Source organism: Antennarius striatus, chromosome 8, assembly GCF_040054535.1.
Source record: "Antennarius striatus isolate MH-2024 chromosome 8, ASM4005453v1, whole genome shotgun sequence".
Classification (NCBI taxonomy): domain Eukaryota; kingdom Metazoa; phylum Chordata; class Actinopteri; order Lophiiformes; family Antennariidae; genus Antennarius; species Antennarius striatus.
The window spans coordinates 3405208-3430745 of NC_090783.1; the positions used below are offsets into that span (position 1 = coordinate 3405208).

The 25538-nt window shown below is 41.1% G+C and overlaps 2 protein-coding genes across 3 annotated transcripts; both read right to left on the minus strand.

The window, feature by feature from the left end:
* Positions 1–1550: 1550 nt before the first annotated feature.
* Positions 1551–10921, minus strand: mnd1 (meiotic nuclear divisions 1 homolog (S. cerevisiae)). The gene is made up of 8 exons (XM_068322273.1): positions 10782–10921; positions 10119–10184; positions 9833–9890; positions 8072–8220; positions 6766–6840; positions 6560–6674; positions 3580–3624; positions 1551–2133 (listed from the first exon to the last, which is right to left on the minus strand). The coding sequence occupies exons 1-8, from the start codon at positions 10782–10784 to the stop codon at positions 2027–2029; spliced, it is 618 nt and encodes a 205-aa protein (XP_068178374.1). The 5' UTR covers positions 10785–10921; the 3' UTR covers positions 1551–2026.
* Positions 10922–13737: 2816 nt separating this feature from the next.
* Positions 13738–24663, minus strand: trim2a (tripartite motif containing 2a). Of its 2 annotated transcripts, none has more exons than XM_068320875.1 (12): positions 24489–24663; positions 20038–20216; positions 19021–19258; positions 18464–18615; positions 18148–18328; positions 17070–17793; positions 16872–16975; positions 16604–16771; positions 16351–16519; positions 15812–15882; positions 15509–15649; positions 13738–14964 (listed from the first exon to the last, which is right to left on the minus strand). In XM_068320875.1, the coding sequence occupies exons 2-12, from the start codon at positions 20169–20171 to the stop codon at positions 14812–14814; spliced, it is 2235 nt and encodes a 744-aa protein (XP_068176976.1). In that variant the 5' UTR covers positions 20172–20216; positions 24489–24663; the 3' UTR covers positions 13738–14811. The 2 variants fall into 2 exon arrangements, with proteins under 2 accessions (XP_068176976.1, XP_068176977.1); XM_068320876.1 differs by lacking the exon at positions 24489–24663 and adding an exon at positions 21665–21806.
* Between the last annotated feature and the right edge of the window lie 875 nt (positions 24664–25538).

Below are 25538 nucleotides of genomic sequence, written 5' to 3' on the forward strand. Positions count from 1 at the left end.
CGGTAGCTGCGACAGCTCCCTCCCTCGGCCCCTCCCTCCATCCTCGCCCCGCCCACCCACCCCCTCGGCCCCTCCCTCCATCCCCGCCCCTCAGACAGACGCGGTAGTGCGGACTCGTTCAGCGGCACTTCCCTCAAGGCCAGTGTTGTGTTTACGCATCTACCGCTCGAGGTAAAACCTTAAACACATAGTGGAAATAAAGACATTTAATTCAGCGCTACACGTAAATACAAAGGTATTTCTACTGGGGCATTTCACCTCATGTTACTTTTATTCCATACACATCACTTGATAGATCAGATCTTGGTTTTATATCCATACAAAACATATCCCTTCTGAAACAACAAAAAATAAAGTTTTACACCCTTTAACCCACCAACTAGTGGGTTAAAAAATGTGGACAAAATGTGTTTTTCATAATAGGACCCAATATTTTATTACAATGCGATATGGAGTACCACAACTTAAATGATTATGAGTATTTACTTGAGTCCAAGTTATTTTTTATTTTAAAATACAGATTTCACTAGTGTATTTCAGGTTCTCTCTATTGATACCTTTAAATGATATAAATACTTCCTGTATTTATTGACATGTTTGCACTTCCTCTTCATGTCCTCACTTTCGTGTCCAACTTTCTGGTAGTTTTTCAGGCCAAACGGGAAATTCTCAAATAGGTTGCCACAACAAAAAAATTAACAAAAGTTTTTTTGGATTTTCTGATGAACTCTCAGATGTTTGCTTAACCAAAATAATTGTAATGAATGGTGTCCTCAATAGCAGTAACACTCAAGAGAAACTATGCACAGCCATCTCAGAACACTTTGACATGCAGCATGTCAGACTCATGAATCATTGTTAGGACAGGTTGGGCAGGTACAAACATGAATTTATACTCTGCTTCTTTTATGGGTGTGTCAGTCACACCAAACAAAACTGCAGCTAAGAATATAGTTGGGTTTTTTTTTTGCAGGATCAGCACTTCCAAACTTACTGGTGTGCTTGTAATATGGAGCTAAATGTTTACACAATTCATACAGAAAATGTGAGAGTGCTGATCTACACATTGTCCTAGTGCAGATTAACCACACTATAAATAAATTTAGACATTTGGAAGAAACACAAATAAAAATCCAGTCATGAATCCAGAGAATGAACAGTTTGCATATCATTAATCTAGTGGAAATAAATCTGAACCTATTGGTAAGACAAGCGACAAACAACAACAGACCAAGACACTTGAGAAGCTAGGTTGCGGGGTTAAAAGCAACACACGACTTCTTGTTTTGCATCTGGTTTGACAGATAAAAGGCAGGAAAATGAGCAGGGCATTCGTCATTTTGGACATGTCATGACAACAGTGTTCCTTGTTTGTTCAGAGAGAAAGTCTAGTAAAAAAAAAAAAGGGTGTTTGTAACAGATTTTTCAGAATTTCCAGCAGTAAATTCTCAAACGGCATAACTGAAGGGATTATGAGGCTGCGTGTCAACACATTCATAAACTAGCCTGGGTTCGGTAAGGAATACAAGTACACAAGATAGCTGGTAAAACTCAGATGGGCATTTTATTTGCAACATAAGAAAAGAGTTTCCATAGAAAGTAAACATTCTTGAAACACATGTAGCATTTTACGACATAACATCCTCTGTCGTTTAATTCTTCTGTCTATCTTGAACTTTTTCTGTATTGAAGCGACACTTCAGAGGACAAAAATAACAAATAAAATATGAACAACATTAGAAAAAAGTGCATGAGCATTTAATTCCAAACCATGTGTTTAAACCATATAAAGTGGACCACTGGCTGAGCAGATGTGGTGCGTGGTGATTCCTTTCCATCATCAACTCGGGGGTCTCAGTTTTCACGAAAACAGGTGTCCAAATAGTCAGGCTGCTCGGTTACATTTACCGAGCTGCCTCCTTACAGCAATTAATGGTTGGCGCTTCTCTAAATAAACTCAAACCAGGCAAACAGCCTTTAGACTGATGCTCCTGCACATCATGAAAAGAACTCTGGTAGGAAAAAGTCAGTCTATGTAGTCAAAGTCCTCAGGAATCCCAAAGGCTTTATAAATTTGTCTGTCATCAAAAGAAAACTTCTTCTTTGTCCAAGACTTGATGGAGAAAATGTTGTCTGAAAAGAGACATGAAAACACATTTAGTTTAATGTTCTGAAAAACTTGCTGCACACCGTGCTGCAGATAGAACAGTCAGCCTGGGATTAGGAGGATGTTCTTGGATTTGAAAATCACGGTTGAGTCCAAGACAAAAAAAAACCCAAACCCAAAAACAAAACATCTGCCTTACTGCTCTGAAGCACTCGATTTTGTTGAAAGCTGAGCTGACTTATTGATTTTTACTTCCCACTTCATCTCCCACACCTGAAAATAATTTGGGCATTGCGGATGATGAATGCGGCGGGTCATAACAGGTCTTATGTGGGCGAGGTCGCTCTCTGCCAAACCTTAGAAAGCCAGGATTTGATGCCTTGTACCTGCTCCTGATTGAGACGACCGTTTTCATTTTGTTATTTTGTCAGATTTCATCTGGTGAATCCTTGAGACACACAGATAATGAACACGGGCTCGAATCTGAAGCGACAGGTGCTTCAGGCTTGCTCTCGAGTGCAAACTGAACTGATTAAGTTTTTATGAGCTGAAGCGACGAACCTTTTAGAGGTGACTCACGAGACGCCGGGAAAGTAAAATCAAATAATTAAGTCAGTAAAGTCTATTATTAATCTACTGTATTATTAATGCCTTCCACCTGCAATATAACAATATGCTTTAATGAGTCTCTGCATGTGTGGGTGTGTCCCATTGTGGCAAGTTAACAGGTTAACACGACACTGATGATACTAGATCGCTCTGATTTTGCTGTGTTGCATTTGTTCAAAACAACAACAAAAATTAAAAACTTGCATCAGGATATCTGAGTACATTACAACATGCAGCAATAAGGAAGCAGCTGCACACAGAGCCGAGAGGAAACACTCCTGTGCTCATTGCTAGCTCTATGTGTCCATCTAAGATGAGGGGAAGTGCAAGTCATGGAGGAGGCAGATATGACTCACAGCTTCTTAAAATGAAAATAATTGAGAGGCAGCAGAGCAAAGCTGAGCCAACTAAAACTGAAAACGTGACTTTATTGAGTCAAAACACCGCAGGCCGTCTGCTGGTTACCATGATCACCAAAAGGTTTGCCTTCACCAAGGTTACCGGTGAGGTCAACAAACGCGTTGTTGACTCCTCGGGAAGTGATCTGCTCCTCACAGATTGTGAATTTGAGCTTTAAGGAGTAATCAATGGAATAAACCTTCCGTAATGATTCTGAAGTTGTGTTCAGGGTGCATCTTCCCATTTAGGGTAGGTTTGTTAATGGATAAAGATAAACAGAAGCTAATTTATTGATCATTTATTCCTCCTGAATATTTTACGCAGTGATCTGAAAGCATTGTGTTGAGTGATGTGAAGTTGACTTATTACACATCAGGAATTAGGGAAAAAAAGAAAAACACATCACCAAAATGGCCTGAAGTTGTAGAATGAATGTAGCTGAATGTTTTTACAATGCAACTCACCTGTCCATCGAGAAACAGCAGCTTTTGCAACAACATTTGAGTTTCCTGCAAAACAAAATCGACAATCAATTTTTGCATTATTATTGCCGTTGAGGTCAAGCTTTTGGTGTTGATGAAATGGTGAGGTAAAACTACGTGAACTCAATAAAACATCAAGTTAATCATTCATTTTAATTGTTAAATAAACACTTTGTTTAATGCATTCTAAACCCTGGCTAGGCCGGGTTCAAATTACAGCAGGTTTAACACGTTTCAACCCGATATGTCCTCCAAGAGAGTCAGACCAGCTCTCTAGTCCATGAACTCGATCAATAACAATGATCAGACATATCCGATACGCTGATACAGTTGTTGCTCTGCACATGAAGTTAAACTGTTGTATTGTGACTCCCCCCACCATTCTAGATGGTTACAAATTATTTAAAAAGAGTGGAAATAAAAGAGATAAATAAATAAAATAACTTTCAGCTACAGGTAAGCGGGACTGGGTGACATCGGACTCGTGGACTTGCGGACACGGTCACACGTTATGGATGAAAGTATAGATGGTAAAAAAAAAAAAAACACAACTAAGAGGTACAAGAGCGGCACAGGAACAAACATGTTACAGACCAACAAACAGGTTGAATACTAAATAATTCTAAACAATAATAAAAGCAGGCAAAAGCTGCAAAGCTGACTTCCCTCTCAGTTCTTGGATAACGCTTCAGAACAGACTCAATTAAAGTCAATATTTATCTATTATTTATCGATTAAAAGTGTGTTTTAATTGCTATGTTTAGGTCAATATTATAATTCATCCGTGTCTGATCAGCCACCTTTGCTGACTACAACTGCAAATGAAAGATTCGGTCAGCAGAATGTAAAACTCAACCTTTAGCGATAAAACATTAAAATTCTGAGGTTTTTTTGCTAGAGGGCTTATTTCACAGTGGACCTCAGGATTATTATTAATCCCTCCATGAAAATATTATTCATGCGATCATTTCTACAAATGTTATCTTGGGTGCGCGACATAGAGAGCTAGAACCTCTCTGTTATCCAATCTTAAGATGTAAATCTCAAACACCTTAAAGTGGACTTGGCCTCACAGCTTTCTCATTTTACAAAACCTTGGCCGTGCCTCAGACTATAAAATATAATTGTATTGCTGTATTTGTTGCGTAACGACATAAAAACATTTTATAGTTTAGGGGATGAGTGAGTAAAACAGGCTTGATTCATATTCCTCCACACAAAATATTCAAAGACCGTCCTGCAGGAACAGGTTTGAGTCCATTCTGCAAATTCAGTCCTCACCCTCTCAGCAGCAGACATAACATCATGATGTACAAACTCACAGCTCAAGTCAGGTTTCACTGGGAGGGGGGGGAGGAGAGATGTTATCGACAACAGACCTGTGCATGTGGGATGTCATCAGCAAAGATTAAAGACCGACAGACGAGGGCGAAAACTGACGAATGTCAAGACCAAGAGATTAAAAGTGAGAGGAAGTTTCTCCTCTCTGTGCCTCGCTGTCGTCGTTGGTTTTATCTCTTGAGTCTGAGTACATTATGTATCATCTGCATCACATTATATAACATCCTGAGTTCATCATACACCACCAAGATGACGCAAACCATCAACACAGATTAGGCCATAGCTTGACTTGATTTAGTTTTACCAGATTGTCACAAACTTTCACAAACATGACTTTCACACAGACGTGAGTTCATACACAGGAAAACCACTTTCATGTATTTCAAGGGGGAAAAACATTGTTTAGATGTTGAAGAAGCCGATAAGTGGAAGCGTCAGCGTTTGTACTGGGATTCCGAGGCTGCTGCAGATATTAATGATGTTTGCAATAGTTTTTATCAAAGGCGGCACACGTCCAACAAAAGCACTTGAATGGAACGCCTGTTCTTAGGAAATGAAGGTTATTGCCATGGAGATGAGGGAGGGCAATGATGTCAAGTTGGCGTGGGAAACACACTTTTTTGTTGTTGGTTTTTTTTTTTTTTGATGCCACATGGATGTAACATTTAAACACACACCCTTCGACATAGATCAGCTGCGACATGAACAAAAGACAGAGGAGGATGTTTGTAATTCCACCGATAGCTGCGTGGATCGGAGCTGGAGGCCTTCACGCCTTTAAGAGGTTTAACTCCACTCAGCCTGAAAGCTTACGAAGCTCATTTAGATCCGTTTCTGCTGACATGTACCTGCCTCTCTGTCAGCAGGAGGCTCCACGACTCCTGATGTCAAAACTGATGTTTCAATCCCATGCTTTCCCGATGAGCCACCAAACCACCTTTTTTTTTTTTTTTAACATCTCTTTATTGAATAGTCCATATGCTAAAACAGATACAACGGGTGGGAAACGTTTCTGCCAACTGTAGCAAGGTTTTATTTGTATTTATAACCCCTTATGCACAATACTGCCTTCACCGCCTGGTGTGAAATCAGACTCGACCCAACCATGGCTCGTTTCTTGGATGATGCTCAGTCTCTCTGTTTGTAATATGAGATCCTCACATGATGGGTAAAAAAAAAAAGAAAAAAAAAGCGCCATCTGGCTTAATGAGCAACCAGTCTTATTCTCTGGTGAGTCTAATTTTTTTTTTTTTTTTTTTTAGAACAAAAGTTCCTCAAAGCTTTCAGTGACAATCGTACAAAAAAAAAAAAATTACACTGAGCAATGGATCGGAATCGTGAACTTCTCAGTTCACTTTATGGACGCTGCTAGTTTTTATGATGTCAATAGACAATGTCATCGCACCAGTGCAGGTTTGCTCCTGGAAACTTACAGTGAGGAGGAGTGACAAACAATCAAAATTAGTCCGTTTTAATCTTTAACATGCACTCATCGAGAAGCACTGACCTGGCCTCAAGCATGTCTTTCCCTTTACAGATGGCTAGACTCTTTCAATAATAATAATAAAAGGTGGCTGGCTTGATGCCGAAGCTTTACATCGATGTCTGAATCTGTACTCACTCATCTCCTTCACCACTTCAGGGTCACATTCCCTGTATTTCTCCAGCTCCGTCTGCAGGCCAGTTCTTTCTTCTCTCAAAGCCTTCAGCTCCTTCAGCAGGGAGGTTCTCTCTTTCTGCACACGGACAGATTGATAAATCCAAATGAACACAGATTCTACATTTCATCTATATTTCTCCACGTCAAGTGCGGGAAAACATTCTCACCGTATCTTGACGGCCCTCTTTGGCTTTTTCCACAGCGTTCTGCAGGGACTCTTTACGCTGCTTTGCTTGGGAATTCTTGAAAGAAAATGAATTGTGCATGTATTTTAAACAGCTGCCAAGAAAAGCAGATTGTATCCACGACTGCTCACCAGCACACTCCACCAGAGACCCAAGGTTTATTTGCATTAATCTCTATTAACAGTGCTATAAATTTTTCTGTTAAAGTATGGTCTATATTAAATCTGGGAGGACGGGAAGCCAGTTCCTTTTTCCTACATGCTTTCTGTAACCATCAGGCCCTTATTTCCCCTTTTTAATCTCAACATGAGTAACAGATATGGCTGTAACCGAGTCTACAGTAAATCTAGTGTTTCTGTGTTGTTCCATCATCCGCGTTTTTTCCAATTTTAGTCTAAATCCTATCACTTTGTGTCAGATTGTTCCTCGACATCGTTTAACTTCCATCCCGGGGAAATCTGGCGTCCAACATTCTCCGCCCTCAGACCGTCTGTCCGCCGTACGACGAGACACAGACCCAACAGATCCGAGGGCGAGCAGCAGCGTTACGCTCACAAAAACCATGAGTGTTAAGGGAGAGATCCACAGCTCTGAGTTACAAACAAGGCTGGATATTTACCCAGAGGATAAAGTCTTTAAACGTTTAACGTTACCCCCCATTCCCCCCACCTCACTAATGTCTGATACATAGATTATTAGATGCATATACAACTGGCAAAACACATGAAAACAATGTCATCAATGATCAGTTATCTTGAGACAGCTGCTTCTGATCTGCTGATAAAAACACATGGTTCTGAGCTTGTAGCTGCACCCGGTCAGAACCAACGCCATTGGGTCTCACTGTTTGGATAGGCCACATCTCAAACGACGAGTCTCCGCATGCAGCTCGTCCTCTGTTTGAAAAAGGAATCTGGTGTGAAGAAATCCCAAAGGCGAGTTGTGATTTGTGGGCAGTTATATAAAAAACATCCTGCTGATGGTAAAAGTCAGACACAAGGTGAGCGGGATAAAGTCACCTTTGAGTAAACACCCAAATGAGATGGGGCCTAAGACGAATTTAAATGTTCCCACAGTGATTGTTTAAATCTGTAGAATTTTGAATATTAAATGTGAAAATAAGAGATAAACTTCATATTATACCTAATTTATTGCAACAATAGATGAGCAAAATGACCTTTGGTTAAAATAAATCCTCTCTGTCTCATGCATCTTTTTTTTTAACGTACCATTTGAAGCACTTCAGATATGAGGTCACGGTTTTTAGGATGACATTGGGTCCCCTCACCTGTTGCTGCAGCTCCTCCAGTTTGCGCTTGCGGGCATGAAGGGCCTTACTGGGAAAGGCCCAGTAATAGTTGGATGTGCCCACTCTTTCGCAGTCCACCATGTTGTCGTCTACCAGGCTCTGCAGCACATCTTTAACAGTCATGGGAGCTTAAAACAGCACAGAGAGAAGAAAAAACACCTTTTAAATTAAATGAATGACTATTATCTCTCTCATCACACGCCCAGAAAATTTGATTTGTGAATAAGTGATGCGTGATTGAGGTGGGATTATACTGTATAACAAACAAGGCTTTAGGGAAATAATGGATGTAACTGATGTTAGACTTATCATCACATTCTAGTGAGGGTTTTAAAAATAGAAGTCAAGTTCAGGTATCATTTTACTGATAGCGAGGCTCACCACTCAAACATTCACAAACGCAAACCCACACATGTGGAGCCTATCTGGCCTGTTTTATACTTGACTGAGAACGAGTGTGTGAGAGGATGTTATAGAACAGAAGTTCCATCTTGAGAAGCATCAGCGGTGAAATCGGATACTCCCACGCGTCAGCTCAACCATTCTGCAATGAAACTGAAAGAGCTTATCTGCCGAGTCTTGATAACATGCTTGACGGCATCGAAAATAAAACGGAGAACCGAAAACATAAGAAAAAGCACTCAGACGTTCTTTCGCCGGCTCTCCTCGTGATTCAAAAACCTTTTTGTTTCTTCAGCTTCAAATCATTCTGTATTTTAATGGCTGCCGGTGTGTTATTACCACTATTTTTCAATCTAGCTGAGATCATTCTCTTGGCGCCTTTTCACACATTTTCTCTCCTCCTTCGGGAGCATGTACCCATAATGCAGATCTCTCATTGACCCCTTCCCCCATCACTCGGTAACTACATCATGCCCAAGTAAGGGGGTCAAAAACATGTGCTTTTAATCATAGCGACATGATCCAGTTTCTCCAGGATTAACGTCCACTTTAAAACACCCCTCCCCTCTTACTCTGCACAGTTCTGTTCCTCTGCAAGGAACAGCACATAAAAATCCAAGTTTGTATATTTTTATGACCGTCCGCCCCAATGCTCACAATCTAGGGCTCAATGCTAACATTGAGGTAATAGGTTTCATTTAAAAGCTGTGAGCTGCCTGATGAGATTACTGACATCGATAGTTCTGGATCTGCATATGTTTATACTAAATACACTAAATATGGTAACAGCCAGTCCCGGTTGCCATGGTTATTTATTATACAGAACACGGACGATGCATAGGGGAGCAGAGCCTGTTGATACCAACTCTGTGGTCTTAAATAATTAAAGTGACGATGCTTTACTTATACTTCTGATACTTCAGTTGGTATTTATACATGATTTATCCCATTTATGACTTCTAAAGCACACTGCAGTCCTAAAAATGGTGTTATAAACCAAACCACATTTTTTAAAATGTTTTAATAGTTCCCTGTTGAGGTGAAGACAAAATGATGTGGTGGACTCAGTAACAAAACAAGTCAAGGATTAGAAGCTGCATGTTTTGATAATGGTTTGTTCTCATTTTGTTTAAGATCATCATAGTCAGAAATTTAATCCAACTTAAATCTAATTCAGCCGTACATAACCTGAATAAATTGGTTTTCTCTGCAGATTACCACTGAAATATAGATCACATGAAAACTCCTCGGCACTTGACCAGCTTGTCATCTGGACAGACCCCTTAAAAAATTACAAGTCAGTGTTTTTTCTTTTGAAAAATACTGATTATTTCATACCTATGCCTTTCGTTTTAGGGGCGATCTTCTCAATGTCTTTCAGCTGAAACACGTCTTTCTGTAGAGGAGGACGGAACATATCGGAGTAAATAGGAAACACTGAACATCTCTTGATATCTGTATTAATATCAGCAAGCTTCTAGCAGCAAATAAATCGGGATGTTTGGAAAGTAATGAAACTAGCAACCTAAAAACTGTAATATTTTATTTTTTACATTCTATTTAAATATGAATGCATATTAACTGATCAAAAATACTTCCTGAACAATGGCTGGGGCTGACTCACCGTTTCAAAGAAAATTTCCATCATGCGAGTTCTCTTCTCCTCCAAACTTAGTCCTTTCTTCTTTGACTGTAACAGAAAGGATAACATAAGACTTGGATCACTTTAGTGATGGTGGTTTATATCCTACTATATACATAACATTGAAATAGCCCATAACAGAAGTGACAGACACCCTGAATGAGGGATATACTGTACTGTATTTTGAAAAAAATATTCCAGCACAAGTTTCATTCTGTAAGGTGTAAAACATGGACATGTTATAATACAACATCTTGAGTAGATGTACGTTAAATATCGGCTGCATGTGACTTTTTATTGTGTTGTTTCTATTTGGATTGATGTTGTAATATCCCTCCCAGCCACCAGGGGCAGCACTGAGCAGCAGTCCGCTAAGAGAGAAAGTAATACTGTACAGTATCTATGAGCAATCGTGCTAATGACAATGACTTAAACGACATTCAAGTTGCTTAAAGTGACCTCAGTGAACTTATAGCGTCAGTGAACTTATACCGTCACTGAATTGTTCATGTGAACAATTCAGTGCCGGTATCGCTGGTCACAACGGTTAATGTCAACGATAGCCAAGAGCTAACTTAGCTTGGCTTTGCTAGCCTGTAAATATGCAAAGCAATTGAACTGTACATAAAGGCGAGCCCAGCTTACCATCGTGTTATGTGTGCTGTACCATCAAGCTCCTCTAGTTAAAATGTGAGGTACTTTGAGTTTCTTTACGATGTATTTTTCCGCTACACTTGTGAAATTAATCAAAATATCCGATACTGAATTTCCCGCTGAATACTGACATCAGATTTTGCTGCGTTTAACGGTATCGTAATTTCCGGTTCAACTGACGTGCTACGACCCAATGTTCAACAAGACACTGCAAGCATAAATACTGTATACTGTTTCACATAAGTTTGAAGCTGTATCAACACCAGTTTAATACGTTAGTTATTCATTTCAACCCATTCAGCCACACTGATTACTCGATTTCTTTAATTTCTATAGAATTTATCGGCTAAAATAGTTTTGTTTGCGTCAGTTAAATTATTTCTGAATGTCATTGAATGCATCAATATAGGGGCGAAGCGACGTGTTTGACGTCATTCCGTGATTTTCTAGCGCCCTCTCCTGTCCAATTTGAATACAAAGTTCTGTTTTTTGTTAATTTAATCTGATTCAAATAACTTCATACTGGTGGCCTAACACTCAAGTCTGACCAAAGAACTGGATGTTACTCAGATTTTCTCGCTACTGCTAAAGCTGCTTGCCGGTCTGGTCTCTAACTGATGATGATGACTATGATGATAATGAAGAAAACCTACTTACTGATAAGACTGACCAGCTAAATATGACTGACCAGCAGCAACAAAGCAGAGCTGAGGGCTCAGTGTGGACTAACTTTATTTAGCCCATACATTAGCCCATGTTATTTTTTATTAAAAGATACAGATTTCACTACACCGTATTTGAATTTGTCTCTTTAGATACTTTTAAATAATAAAAATAATCATCATCCTTTATTGTCCCACAGTGGGGAAATTTGTGTGATTGTGGCAGCGGGGGGTCATACATAAATACTTAAATAATATACATATGAATGATCTAAATACTTCCTACATGACTATTGGGTCATGGACTGCAGTTCTGCACAAGGACCACACTCAAATTTTGAGCTTTCTTTTACATTTTCCCATTGGACACTACTGTTCTACTGCATTTCGTTAATTTAATCTGCCAGCGTCAGTTTATAGTGACTTAAAAGATAAGATTTGAAGCCTTTGGCTTGTAATTCCTCACAAAAACTGTCTTGGGCTCCTTGTTGTTTTTATTGACTTATTTATACTTATTTGTGACTTATTTATACCACAAATTTCCCCACTGTGGGACAATAAAGGTCTTTTATTATTGACTTGTTAGCACTTCTTCACTTCCTCACTTTCGTGTGTAACTTTCTGGTAGTTTTTCAATCAACATGGGAAATTATCAAACATGTTGCTATAAAAGAAAATCACAAAAACAATTCCTTCATGTTTTCTGATGAGCCATCAGATGTTTGCTTGACCACAAATAGCTGTAATGAATGGTGTTCTCAATGGCAGTGACACTCAAGAGAAACTATGCACATCCATAGGAGCGCTTTGACATGCAGCATGTTACACTCATGAATCATTGTTAGGACAGGTTGGGCACGTAAAAACATGAAATTTATACTCCACTTCTTTTATGGGTGTGTCAGTCGCAGTAAACAAAACTGCAGCTAAGAATATTATTTTTTGCAGTATCAGCACTGCTAGTTACTGGTGTGCTTGTAATATGGAGCCAAAGGTTTCCACAATTAACATACATAATGTGAGAATGCTGATCTACACATTGTCTCAGAGATTATCCTCAGGATAAATAAATGAACTTAGACATTTGGAAGCATTTATTTATATATTTACATACTGTACATATTTACACAGCATATATACATACTGCTTGTGCATTAAAGTAAAACTCCAGAGCCCAAAGGGTCCAAGATTGACTTCTTCAACTACAGGAACCTCTATCGAGTGCCCATCTTTCAACTACAGGAACCTCTATCGAGTGCCCATCTTTCAACTACAAGAACCTCTATCGAGTGCCATTCTTACTCCAGTCTGAACAGGTGGATCAGTCAGATGTGTCCTTTTTTTAAAAAAACAAAACTTATATACTGTTATAATCCCCGGAGGAAAATTCGTAATTAATTTCATCACCGCTTGTCTTCGTTTTGACCGGACGTTTCCTTCTGTATCGTTATTGGTCTCTTTCATGTCAGGCCACGGAACAGAATCGGTTGAATCAGAGCTATCTACAGTAGTTTACTGTGGGAAACGCAGTGTGTAAAACCAACCTAATGGTGACTTTATTTGTGTATTTCTTCCTCACATTAACAAAATATAAAATTAAAACTATTGTGTTTTATTTTTGAACTGACAAAATATTTTTACCTTTAATCCCCGCCTGAAACAAATAAATTGGTTTGGCGCCCGGTGCTGTTAAAAAGTCTTACCGGATGTGACGTCACTTTTCTTCGACATCTTTTTAATTACTTTCGCAGCAATATTGGAGTATTAGCGCCACCTTCTGGTCAGACAGGTGCAGCGATGGACAGGAGGTCATGTTTTTTGTTCATTTTAACAAACTAATTAGAGCAAATATCAAAATGACAAATATAGGTGTAGGTTTTCAGGTTCATTCGTCATATGATGACGTGATTTGTCATATCATGAGGATCAAACTATAAATGCACTACTGGTTATAGGTATAATATGAAGAAACTGAATTGACTTTATGGAGGTTTCTGCTTTGTGGGTGCTGTATGCTTTGTTTTTCTAACTGTCTGATGGACAGAGCGGGGACTGCACTGAATTACAAGCACCCACAACAAGGATAACTATAAGCTATATTTAGATGGAACTTACTGCCTCTTAGCAGTTTCTTTACATAGGGAAGATCCCAAACACACACAATAAAAAAAAAGAATAGAACAGTAAAATTATAAAAAAATCATAGTACAAGAAAAATTGAGCCCAAGAAAAATCAGTATATACTTACATATTAAAATATTTTTTATATTTTAATTAACACTGAATTGGTGTTTGATTTTGATTTTATTTTTTATTTTGACTTGTATTTTATTAAAATACAGTACAGCGTGTTAGTGATTCTGGAACAAATATAAAAGCTCATGTTAAGGGAGTGCAGGTGATCACAGTTCAGATGAATCAAACAAACTATTTTGGTTAAGTCTAATAAACCCTATCGAACTTATTTTCAGCATGGTAGATGCATTCTGCAACAAATTCAGTTAAAAATGTCCTGAAACTTCCTTCACTCCAACCAAACATGTATGCACACTCACAGCATATTTTATGTCAACATATGGAATGGTTTCTTTTTGGTTCTTGATCACATCACAATGCATATATGCCTGTCACACCCACATACAGTGTGTTTTTGCAAATCCAGTTAAGCAGGAGTTTGGCATTGGCTTTAACAAACATTTGCAAGTAAATTTATTGAGGACATATAACATTAGCAAGTTGTCACATGAAGATAGAAGAATTATTAAGGTTTCTTTTGGTGATGGAATTCAGTGTCTACCTGAAATAGACTACTGCACCTTGCACGGTTGCTGTTCTAGTGAATATTAGTGAAAGCAGCATGCACAGAGATGCTTACTCGTGCTCTAAAATAACCTGCTCCCTGCAGAAGCGGAACAGTTTCTTTTCATAATGAACATACAAGATGTGAGGACTCTTGAGAGCATTTATCAAGAAGTTGCACTTCCTGAAACTCTCAGTAGAATTATCATCATTTTTCAGGTGATTGAGATACTTATTTACTCAAAAGTGTCCAGCCAGCATTTTTAAAAGTTCCAGTTTTTCTTCAACATCACAACAATTTCTGCTTAAGTTTAGTTCTTCAGTTCAGTACAGTTAAAACGGAATGTGAACAAAGTTGTGACTGTGTTTTCTTTATTCGGTGTCAGAGGTGATGTCACACACACACTAGTGGAGAACATTCATACAGATGGCAGAAAGACGGCACGATCCAGGGAGGAATTGGTGAAGGAACGGTGGCAATTCTGCTGGTCGCTCCGCACACTTGCGCACGTGACGGTACGTGCAAGCTCCACAGTTTGTGCACTGAGGAAGAGGAGGTGCTACTGCAGGTAGCGGTAGATTTTGAAGCAGTGGTTTCCAGAATCTGCAACCACAACATGTCCGTCAGAAGTGAGGGCCAGTCCCTGAGGGCCGTACAGAGGGTCTGCAGACGTGTTGATGTAGGACAGGAACGAGCCGCTACCGTCAAACACCTGCAAGAGAGAGAAAGAGATGGCAACGGGCTTCTGTTTAGATTTGAATTTAGGATAAAATCTACACGATCTGACTGATTAAACTGTTACATCATTGAGTAAATGTAAATTCATTAAATTTGAATCTTTGTAAAAAAATGGTTTCACTCCATTACATAATTGGATGCAAAATTCAAAACATTGGCGTCACCAAAATTGGCATTTGTTGAATTTGTCTGCTGCCCTTAAGGTTTTTCTGAGGTCAGATTAGAGTTTATTATTATAAATTAAAATTTAAAATTAATTAAGTAAAGGTTGCTTTGAAGAAGAAGAAAAAGTAACATGTTTAATAGGAATCCAGTGAAGAAATAAAATTAGTCTCGCATTTCCACCCAGAAAAAAATGTTAGTTTTTTTGTAATCCTGCTAATAACCAGACACTAGTGTGGTTGGAATAAATGAAATCCAATCCAATGGATATTAAATTAGACCTACAAGTTAGTTAAATAAGATAAAATTCTGGGCTGATCTAAAGACTTTTGCTGAGGGGACACTTTTGGACTGACCTGTATCCTGCTGTTGCCCCAGTCGGCTACGATGATGTTTCCGTTCACGTCCACCGCCACCCCTGTGGGGGCGTTGAACTGGCCGTTACCTTCGCCATTAGAACCAAACTTCAGCAAGAATTCTCCTTCTGTGTTAAACACCTGTAAAATAAATAAATACAGCAACAGTGGGGTGAAAAAAAGGGGGAAAACTGCTGCTACTTATAGAAAGATGAGAGAATAAAGAACAAACAAAGGAAATACAGGAAATAAAAAATAAAACCGTATGTACCTCTGTTCTCTTTTTTTAATTTTATTGCTCACCTTGACCGAATGGTTGTGGAAATCTGTCACGATGATCTCATTGTTGTTGTTGACGGCAGCAAAGTGAGGGCCTGACAATGAAGAGGATATGAACGGTTTGTCTGAGTTCAGTTTGTGACGACGGGTGTTTTTAGAGGACATGGTTGTTAATATGATCATAAATGGACTGAATAGCAAATAAAAATGAAGGTTATATAAAAATGTATTTTGAAGGTCAACAATGTAGGAATAACACATTCAAATGTTGGAATTAAGAAGTCGTTTATTTCAATGTCCGGAGGGAACGTTTCATCTGTCTCAGAGGAGGATTGCTGCATTTCTACGGTGGCCCAGGATGGACAAACTACTGCATGTTGAATCTATGTAAAAATATTTTTGTTATACTAAATTAATTACTGACTGTCTTTAATTGTCTAAAAATCAAAGGATGAGGGGATCTTCATGGTTCCTGGGGTGACATAAAGTTTTCATTCCATGCAGGAGTGAGCTGGCTGGAGATGGACCTTAAGGAGTAGTACACGTATTACCATTGAGTGTACCTGCAAACTGCTTGTCACCGTTGCCACGGTTACCAAACTTGGTGACTAGCTTGCCGTTGAGCTGAAAGATGAAGACGCAGCAGGATTTGTTGTCGACCACAATGATGTGACCGTTTCTGTCCACCGACACGCCTTTAGGGCCCATCAGCTTCCCCGAGCCGATCTTACTCTGGAAGAGAGAAGGTTCTGCGTCTTGTTGCATCCCAAAATACTGAAAGGAAAGAGTTCTAGAAAGAACAATCTGTCTGCTTACCTTAAACTTGCCTTCACTTGAAAAGATGCTGACCCACTTGTTGTCATAATCCGCGATGATGATGTCTCCGTTGGGGTGGACGGCAACGCCGGTGGGCCGCTGCAGCTGGCCCGGGGTCCGGCCCCGGACACCGAAGCGGCTTTTAAACTGACCATCATTTGAGAAAACCTGCAGCACAAACATTGGAAAAAAATTAAAATGCATCAGCTTAAATGTCCCCAAACACACTCCAAAGTTTGAAGCAGTGACAAAACACGGCGGTTTTTACCTGCACACACTGGTTGTTGCTGTCTGCTATCAGCACCTTGCCCAAAGAGGAAGCAGCCACTCCTTGCAAGTTAGTGAATTCTCCTTTATTTCGTCCTTTGGTGCCTGGAAAACAAATGAAAATCCACTCAAAACATACCAGTGAACTGATAGCTTTGTAAACAGCCACAATGTGAAATATACTTCAAAGAAAACTCACCAATCCTGAAGATGAGATCGTCCTCGATGGGGTTCTCTTTCCTCCGTCCTATGCTGTACATGCTGGCCGGCCTCTTGATGGCCTTTTGTTTTATGTGGCTACTGCCTGGAGACTTGAGCCTCTTCTTCACGCTGTCTGAACCCGGAGACACGTCTATAGACTTGATGGCCTTTATCTTAAAGGGACTCCCTTTAATGTGTTGGTCGTATAACCGCAGCGATAAATGAAAAACGCCTTCTTTGGGAGCTGTGAACAGGTACTCGTAGGTGCCGTTCTTGTTGTCCAGTATCTCCCCTTCACCTTTCCCGCCATCAGGTGAGGAGATGTCAGCCGTGATCACTGCGTTGCCCATTTTGCACAGCTCCTTGTCTTTGTCCTTAGTTGTTATGGCGATGGAAGAGGGCACGCCAACAACACAGTGCCTCAACCCTTCCCCGGTCGCCACCGTCTCATAGGCCACGGCGTTAGTCGTCACGATGGTGCCCAGGTTGTGGATGGACTTCTTCAGTCCGTCCGTCTCCACCACAAAGTCCAGCTGGTCGTTCTCTTCGGGGTGCAGAGGAAGCTCCCGGCTGGCGAGCTCCACCAGTCGCTCGCTCATCTGCTTCTTCACCAGCAGCACCTCGGCCTCGGTGCCGTGGCTCAGCGCCTGCTCCGTGAAGTTACAGCTGCTGTTGATGCCCTCCTGGCCCTGCAGCAGCGCGTCCAGCTGGGCCTGGAGGACCTACGTAGACACACCCGGCCAGGGGGCGGACTTTGAGCTCACATCACACAACGTGTTAAAAGTTTGTGCAAGATCTGAGCAGGAAAAGTGTGTTTTTGTAACGGCAGAGTGTTTTTATCTCACAAATAATCATAAAAATATATCTAATCTTATATAATCCAAAAACATGTGCAAGGACAATGTTTTGTCAAATACTTTTGTTTATGATCTGCAAAACATTTGCAGAAATATATATTTAGCAATGCTACACCCATTAGACTCAGTGGTACTAAAATAAGATGAACATTAGCATGAAGGTTAACATCTGGTAAAGAAAGAAAGAACATAAGATAATCTCCTTTTCTGTTACTTCACCTTCTGCTTGAGTCCGTAGTTCACCTCCAGCTCCATCAGTAAAACGCTCTTGCGGACGTTCAGGGTCTTCTGCAACTCGTCAAAGATGGTGTGGATGTCATCCTCGATGGAGGTCTTCTGATGAGTCAGCTGCTGCAGGATCTCCGACAGCGTCTGAAGGGCCGAGTCGATCTCTGGTAATCTGGCGAGGGCGGAGGAATCAGGCGGTGAGTCAACAGTCATATGACGCTATGAGGCCATAAAGGATTCTCTCATTCCTGCCACCATTCCAGTGAGGAATCTGGAGCGATGAGGTCACATGATGCTGTTATTGTACCTCTTCTTAACGGCGTCGAGCTGATCCTGTAATGAGGCTTTGTGTTGTTCCACTACATCTTTCAGAGGCACGGTTGGGTGTTCTCCATGTTCTCCACTCGTACACTCCTGACACATGGCGGTTTCACAAGGCGGACAGTAGAATTCCATGACCTAAGACACAGGAATACAGACGTAACTATGATGGTGACGGTAAAATGTACATTTTCAGTGATCTTGTCTTCATCAAGCTTGAAATTTCTGGATGGAATATTATGAATTTTTCTTGATAATGAGTTCCACAAAGCTCAAAAAAGCTCTGGATCTCTCGGTAGCGCCACCTTCAGGTTGACATTTCTGGTTCGGAATATGTCTACATGAACCATATAAGGATGATTTGTCATCAAAAATAAAAAAATATTCAAAAATGGAGCAAAATATGTCGATCTTTCATCCGCAGAACCAATTTTTTGCCGCAGAGCGAGAGTTAGCATGGTAACGGTGGTTTCAATAACCGTCATATCTGCTGAACATCTGCATCGTTTTGTAAAGAAACACATTTGTTTGGCAGACTCTCACATTGCCTCCATGGTTGGGGCAGGAGAGCAGCTGTCCTGTGGCCACAGTGGTGATGTTGTTGAGGGTGGCGGCCTCCGGGCTGCAGCGGTCTGGCGCCCGTTGCAGCACGTCCATCAGGTTGGTGATGAAGAAGTTATTCTGCAACGCCGCCACACCTTTCTCCGGCAGGATGGAGGTCTGGCGGCACACGGGGCAGGACAGTGTGAGGCTGTGGGCCGGGATGTAATTCTGCAGGCACCTGGAGGAGGATGAGGGTAAGGAATATTGACTGATCGGGATGTAATTCTGTGACGACTGATATCCTGTCATTTATATTATTGCTTGGTTAAATGCCTGTAAACAAAATGATAAAAACCAAGTACATGCAAACCAAGCTCTTGGTTATTTAGTAAAGGTTGAAACATGCGGACAGTGTTACGTCTAGTGCCCTCTAGTGGTGAGATATTTACAGCGCCCTCTGCTGTATTAGTAGGATTTATGTTAACAAAATTAAATTACACTGAAAAGGTTGATCATATAATTTTAAATCTCCCTTAATTATAGTAAATAAATTGATTTGTGGAACTAAAAAAGAACATTTCCCTTGTTACATGTTGAGCATTCCTTGATTTGTAGAACAAACTACCAGCAATATGACTACAATGCATGTATTCTGATATTTAACTAGTGAATTATCTAATTTATTCAACTGTACAAACTAATGTCACCTGACCTTATTGAAACAAAAATATTTAATGAAAATTTAACAGTTTTATTTCACCACAAGTGTGGTTTGTGTCAGAAACAAAGGCTGGTTGTTAAGAGATGACGGCACCGACACGCCCAAGGACAAAACACCATCTCTTGTGGGAAAATGACAAATAACAAATAGAGTGTTAAGTGCATAGAATTTATAAGAAGTTATAGTATGCAGCATCCATTTCTTGCAAAAAACCAAACTACAAATCACACACTTGAGTGCACTTTTTCAACGTTCACAAACACTCGTGCACAATTTAACACAACAGAACCACTCACCTCTCACAGAAGGTGTGCAGGCAGGGCAGTACTTTGGGGTTTTCGTAGCGATCCAGACATATGCTGCAGATCAAGAACTGCTTGTCAATCTGGCGTACCACAGGGCTGGGAATAGTGGAACCTTCACTGGCCATCCTAAAACTCTGACATAAGAGTCCCTCTTCCTCTCACTCCGCTCCCTGCAGAGAGAAACAGACGGAGGATGAGGCGCAGCAAGAAGATACCAGATGTGATCAAACACAAAGGGGCGACCCACAGGGATAAGGGGATATCTGAGGGTTGCAAAGGTTAAAGGTTAGGAAAAAGAACGTCCATCCTTCTATTCTAATGCTGAGTGCACAAAGAAACACCAATCAGTGTTTCTGAAGGGATTTAACTCATGGTCACAGATGAATTAAGATTAGAAACAGTGACTGTAAACATCCTGCCAATCATCTGGTGATTGAGGTCAGAGTAACACTATGTGAGAGATCCGTAGGCCCAGAAATTAAAGAAATAAAAAAAACCTTCTTTCCTTTCTCCTTGAATAATATTTATTTGGTTTGATCCCAGTCTAAAGTATGTCAAATGTTTTATTCCAGTGACTCCAGTTCCTACGTCCAGGAGCTGTAAGACAAAAATCAATCCTGGACAAGCGACCAGATGAAGCCAGCAGCCAGAGGTCACCTCTGAAAGCTCATTTTTTTGCACATTTATTACAAATTTGCACATTTTCACGTTTTGACCATTACATAAAAGAGGATGCTAAACCGTCAGATTACCCCCTTTGAATGGTTTTAGAGCGACTCACTGACATGATCCAGCATCACCTGAACCGACCTCAATCAGCCGTACGTGACAGAATTTAATGAGCCTCCACTAAAGCAGGCGACAAGCTCGCGTAAAAAAAAACGTCTCGGCGAGGAATATTACAAGGCTGCTGATATTGGGTGAGCACTTTATGTCGGCAGATACCCAGAATTCAAGTATGGACATGAGATAAAACTATCTTGCATGGTTAAGAGATAGATGTCCAACGCTGAATCTGAGATGCTCGCTGTTATAAAAGGCACTTTGAGTGATAAATAATTCATCACAAAGTGAAAGCAAAGATCACCGTTCAGCACTCAAGAGAGCAGCAGAACAAATGACCCCGGATTTACTCGTCGTTGTGGAGACGTCTGTCCAGTTTTTCAGCTTCATTCTGAAACATCCTTTCACTGCAGACTTTATTGGAATCCTCAGTATTTCCTCAGTATTAGCTTGCAGCTCACTCGGACGCAGAAAGTATGTCAGTGCTCTTACTGTGTCCTTGCATTTAAGACAGGCTCCAGAAACAGGCCAGGAAACCCTCAGGGACTCGACATATTCCTACAATGCATGTTCTCCTTTTCTCCTTTTCCTGTGAAAGCAGATCTGCAACTATCTTATGCTGAATCAAACCTGCAAATAGGGAGTGGTGAATAAATGTGCTGTCATAGTGAAGCTGTCGTGGCGTCGGCTGCACAGGTTCTGCAGCTTAAACAGGAGGAGAACTGTTGTATTGTTTTGGTGTGGAAGGTATTCATTCATAAACATGCATGCATGTCTTAAAGGAAATAAAATGTCATAAAATAAAATAAGCACTACATGCAAGGGAAAAACTCACCGGCTCCACAAAGGGTGCATCAAATGAGACACATATTAAAATTCCCTAAAGCTTGACGTCCATCACAGGAGCAGCTCTGAGCTGATGGTGCACAAGGTCGCAGCAGCCACTGCTCTTATATAATCAGACCCGCGCCAGCTGAGCGGGAAGAATTCTTCCTCTCTTACGCAGAGGAAGGCAAAAAAAAAAAAAAAATGCACTTGAGTGCAGCAAGTCCAGGAGGAAATAGTTACGATCACGCAAGCATGTGAGTTGAGGATAACAGCAGCCAATCACCGGTGACTCACAGAGCCGCATCAACAGGCGTCATCCACTCCAGCAGGAGAAAGGAGACAAACAAATGGATGTTCAGCAAAGTTCAGACGAATTGTAATCCAGTTTATACATCACATCCTGTCTCTCTTTTACTCTACCTCACTACTCCTCCCCTCCTCCTCCTCCTCCTGTCACTTTGCATCATTTGCTGAGTCAATCTGATCCATTCATCTCCCTCCCCTCATCTCTCTCTCTCTCTTCCTGCCCCCCTCTCTCCCTCTGAAGTAAATGCTGGCTCATTGCAGCGCAGCATCAGGACCAACGAATGCCTGACGGCTGGCGATTTCACAGCCAATAGAGTCAGAGCGAGAGGGATCATCCTGGGTGTGTGTGTGCGAGGGTGTGTGTCGCTGACTCACACAGAGCAAAAGCACAAAAAAAAGAGGAAGTCGGAAGCAAAATGACAAAGAGCATCAAGATGGGCGAGTGTTGGAAACGAAGGCAGGACGGCGTCCGGCGACAATCCTGCATTCGCACGTTTCAGACGTCACACATGGTTATAATCCCGTTGACAAAACCCTGAGGTGGTTGTGAAAGTGTGAAGCCCTGCTAAGGCCAGATATGTGTTGAAACACTGGGATTTCAATTACCACACACACACACACACACACACACGCAAACACACACACACCTGTGTAGCCACAGATGTTCACAAAGCCTCACTGTTCACACCTGATGCATCAAACAAAAACCATCGTCCTCTGAAGAAAGCTTTACCCAGCGCTCACACACACACACACACACACACACACACACACACACACACACACACACACACACACACACACACACACACACATACACACACACGCATATAATCCAGTGTAATCTGGGATTTTAAACCTCATTATCAATCAATAACATGTGGAGAAAATAACCAATCGCCTCCTTTAGATGTATTTCAGGTTTCAGCCCACATGCTGCTCTGGATTTCCAGATGTCAGCTGTTTTCTCTGTTTCTCACACTCTCAACACACTAAATGTCACCCTGTGCACTAATGACACGGCACGGTCACAACCACTGTACACAACCAAACAGGTGGGGCTACACTTTTTACACTTTTTTCTGACTTCACCTGCAAACTGTTGAGGGTTTCTGTAAAGTCTGGTGATGTAAGAGCGATGCAGTGATCAGGTCAGAAGTCCAACCAGTCAGCTGCAGGTTCAGCTTTAAGAAGGTTGGGTTTTTACTCCTGTTCCTGCAGTTAATTCTGACTTTTTTAAACACTGTAATGTTCCACAGCCCTCGCCTGATTAACGTATGTGTTATTCTTCTTTGCAAAAATGTTAAAAATGAAGTTCAGCTGATTTTAAAGTCTTAACAGGTGGAGGAGTGAACCAGGCTACCTTTCTTTCACCTCTTTAAAGGCGCTGCTTTGCATGTCGTATTTGTTTAACCTGTGTACAAACAGCGAGGTATGACTCAGAGTCTGAGTACTGCTTGCAGGCTGAGACTCATGGGAGTGTCGTTTATTTAAGGCATCACAATCCAACCAGGAGCAAAAGTGTTTCAACAACTTAAAATTTTGACTTGCTGGTGAAGCAGACAGACGTTGATGTTATTGATTTCGATGTTATTGATTGCTTTACATCCTTAAAAGCAACAAATAGTTAGTTGGAAAAGTCTGAAGACACTTTACTGATCAATAAAATATACAGTATATGTGTTATGAGTCATGTTATTACTGCCAAAATGAGGTTTGTGAGGTCAAAAGGTCATGTTCCGGCGGGAGAAAAGAGCTGTAATGACTTAATAAGGAAACCCCAAGTCAGTGCGTCACTGGGTCGTCTATCTGTCCCTCTGGTGACACCAGATAAGACAACGCTCTGTGGGTGTGAGTGTGTGTGTGTGTGTGTGTGTGTGTGACGGCGTGAGGCCATTAGAGACTGAACCATCACGATCCACTGTCCTGAGAAGCACCGATAAACGGTGGTGACGTGAATTCTCCTTCACGGACGTGTATTCTGCAGACACGTGATGTCATAATTCGTCATGTCAGCTGTTTGTATTTGTGAGAACGCAAAATACGAAAAAAAAAAAAATGCACAGTTCATTTGCATGTTTGGAGACAAATGAGATGAGGTCACTGAGCGTAAACAGGAAAAGGAAATTGACGGTCAGATAAATGTTTTCTACAATACACACAGACTTTAAGGTGCATGTACTGAGTCAGTGAAGAGCATTTCAGTCTCTTGTGAGAGGATGAACCTGGAACCTGTATTTCTTGTACTAATGCCGAAGATTCCACTTTAATAACCTGAGGTCACGGAGGCATCTTTTAATAACCTTCCTGTTACAGAAGCCAAACAGACTGATGCACACACACACACACACACACACACACACACACACGCACACATGCACAACACACAAACATTCAAAAAAAGTATTCTGCACCAGAATTCTCCCTATGCAGCATTCATCCCTCCATCCATGAATCATTATGTCATTTTTCCATTTATCACACACTCTTTCCAACCCCCCCCCCCCCCCAAACATCCCACTCACTCTAACTCCATGGCTGATCCTTCCCCTCCTCCTCTTCTCTTCTCCGGGATGAAATCGAACCCTGCTGTCTTGTCAGTTAATCCATCTCGTCTTTGACACGCTGCCGTTGGAGCGTTTGTCAGAGAGGGGAGTGCATGTGAGAGGCCTGAGCTGCTACAATAATCCAAACAGACCGACAGGGCGAGGGAGACACAGGGGGGGGGAGGAGCTCGCCGGTGGCAAAGAGTGAAAGTAACGGACCAATCAGGTTGAGCGAGGCCGTGGGAGGCTGGGTTTAAAACGTGTTGCTCTTTAACCCCCGGCGAGGGCGAGGGCCTGGTGTGTTTATGTGCAATTCTTTTTGTATTTAAAGACAAACTTGAAGTCCCGGTACAAATATGATGGTACTCAAATGGTCACAGAACGCTCCCTGAATGCTGATCACAGTGAAACACACACCGACACATCCGTCAGCAGTAGGACGGGTTTGGTTCTATCTCCTTCAGTCGCCTCAGGGGCTCAAATCACCGACGCGACGCTGGTAAACAGGACAGAGGTGGTGCGACGCAACCGGCAAGTCAGGAAGTACAGGAGGAGAGGTTTACCCACAAAGCACTGCAGCACAAACAAACACAACCATTAAAAAAAAACAACAACAACAATTCCAACTATTCTTGATGAATATTTTCTTCACTTGTATTTATACAGTACCTGGCTTTAGATAATAAAACCAAATTATATTAAAACTTATGTCCTTTTCAATACTTTGGTTTATGATCACATGAGTGATAAGATCCACCTCCCCCAGCTGCACTTTATGTTTAGTGTTAATAAGCGCTCATAGTGCTTTACACCACTATCTGAGCATAGAAACATGGAGGTTTCCACTCGGTTTCCTACAGATAGGAAGTCAGACATGTAGGCCCCAGACTGTAATCTTATTGGCAGGCTGTTTGCAGTAATTATCTAAATGCATGTGCGCCCACCCTCCCCATTTCACTCCCACTTAAGTGGATTACCGTTTGCACTGGAAATGGTTCTGAATGGATGTGTGACAGCCATGATGCAATG

Excerpts from the sequence above, each read along its gene's own strand:
- mnd1 (XM_068322273.1), bottom strand. Across the intron at positions 9,891-10,118 it reads TGGAAATTTTCTTTGAAACG|AAAGACGTGTTTCAGCTGAA; the intron begins GTGAGTCAGCCC and ends CCTCCTCTACAG. Across the intron at positions 8,221-9,832 it reads CCCTAAAACGAAAGGCATAG|CTCCCATGACTGTTAAAGAT; the intron begins GTATGAAATAAT and ends TGCTGTTTTAAG.
- trim2a (XM_068320875.1), bottom strand. The coding sequence starts at position 20,171 with ATGGCCAGTGAAGGTTCCACTATTCCCAGCCCTGTGGTACGCCAGATT. Across the intron at positions 17,794-18,147 it reads ACTACGGACTCAAGCAGAAG|GTCCTCCAGGCCCAGCTGGA; the intron begins GTGAAGTAACAG and ends GTGTCTACGTAG. Across the intron at positions 16,772-16,871 it reads GCAACAACCAGTGTGTGCAG|GTTTTCTCAAATGATGGTCA; the intron begins GTAAAAACCGCC and ends TTTGTGCTGCAG.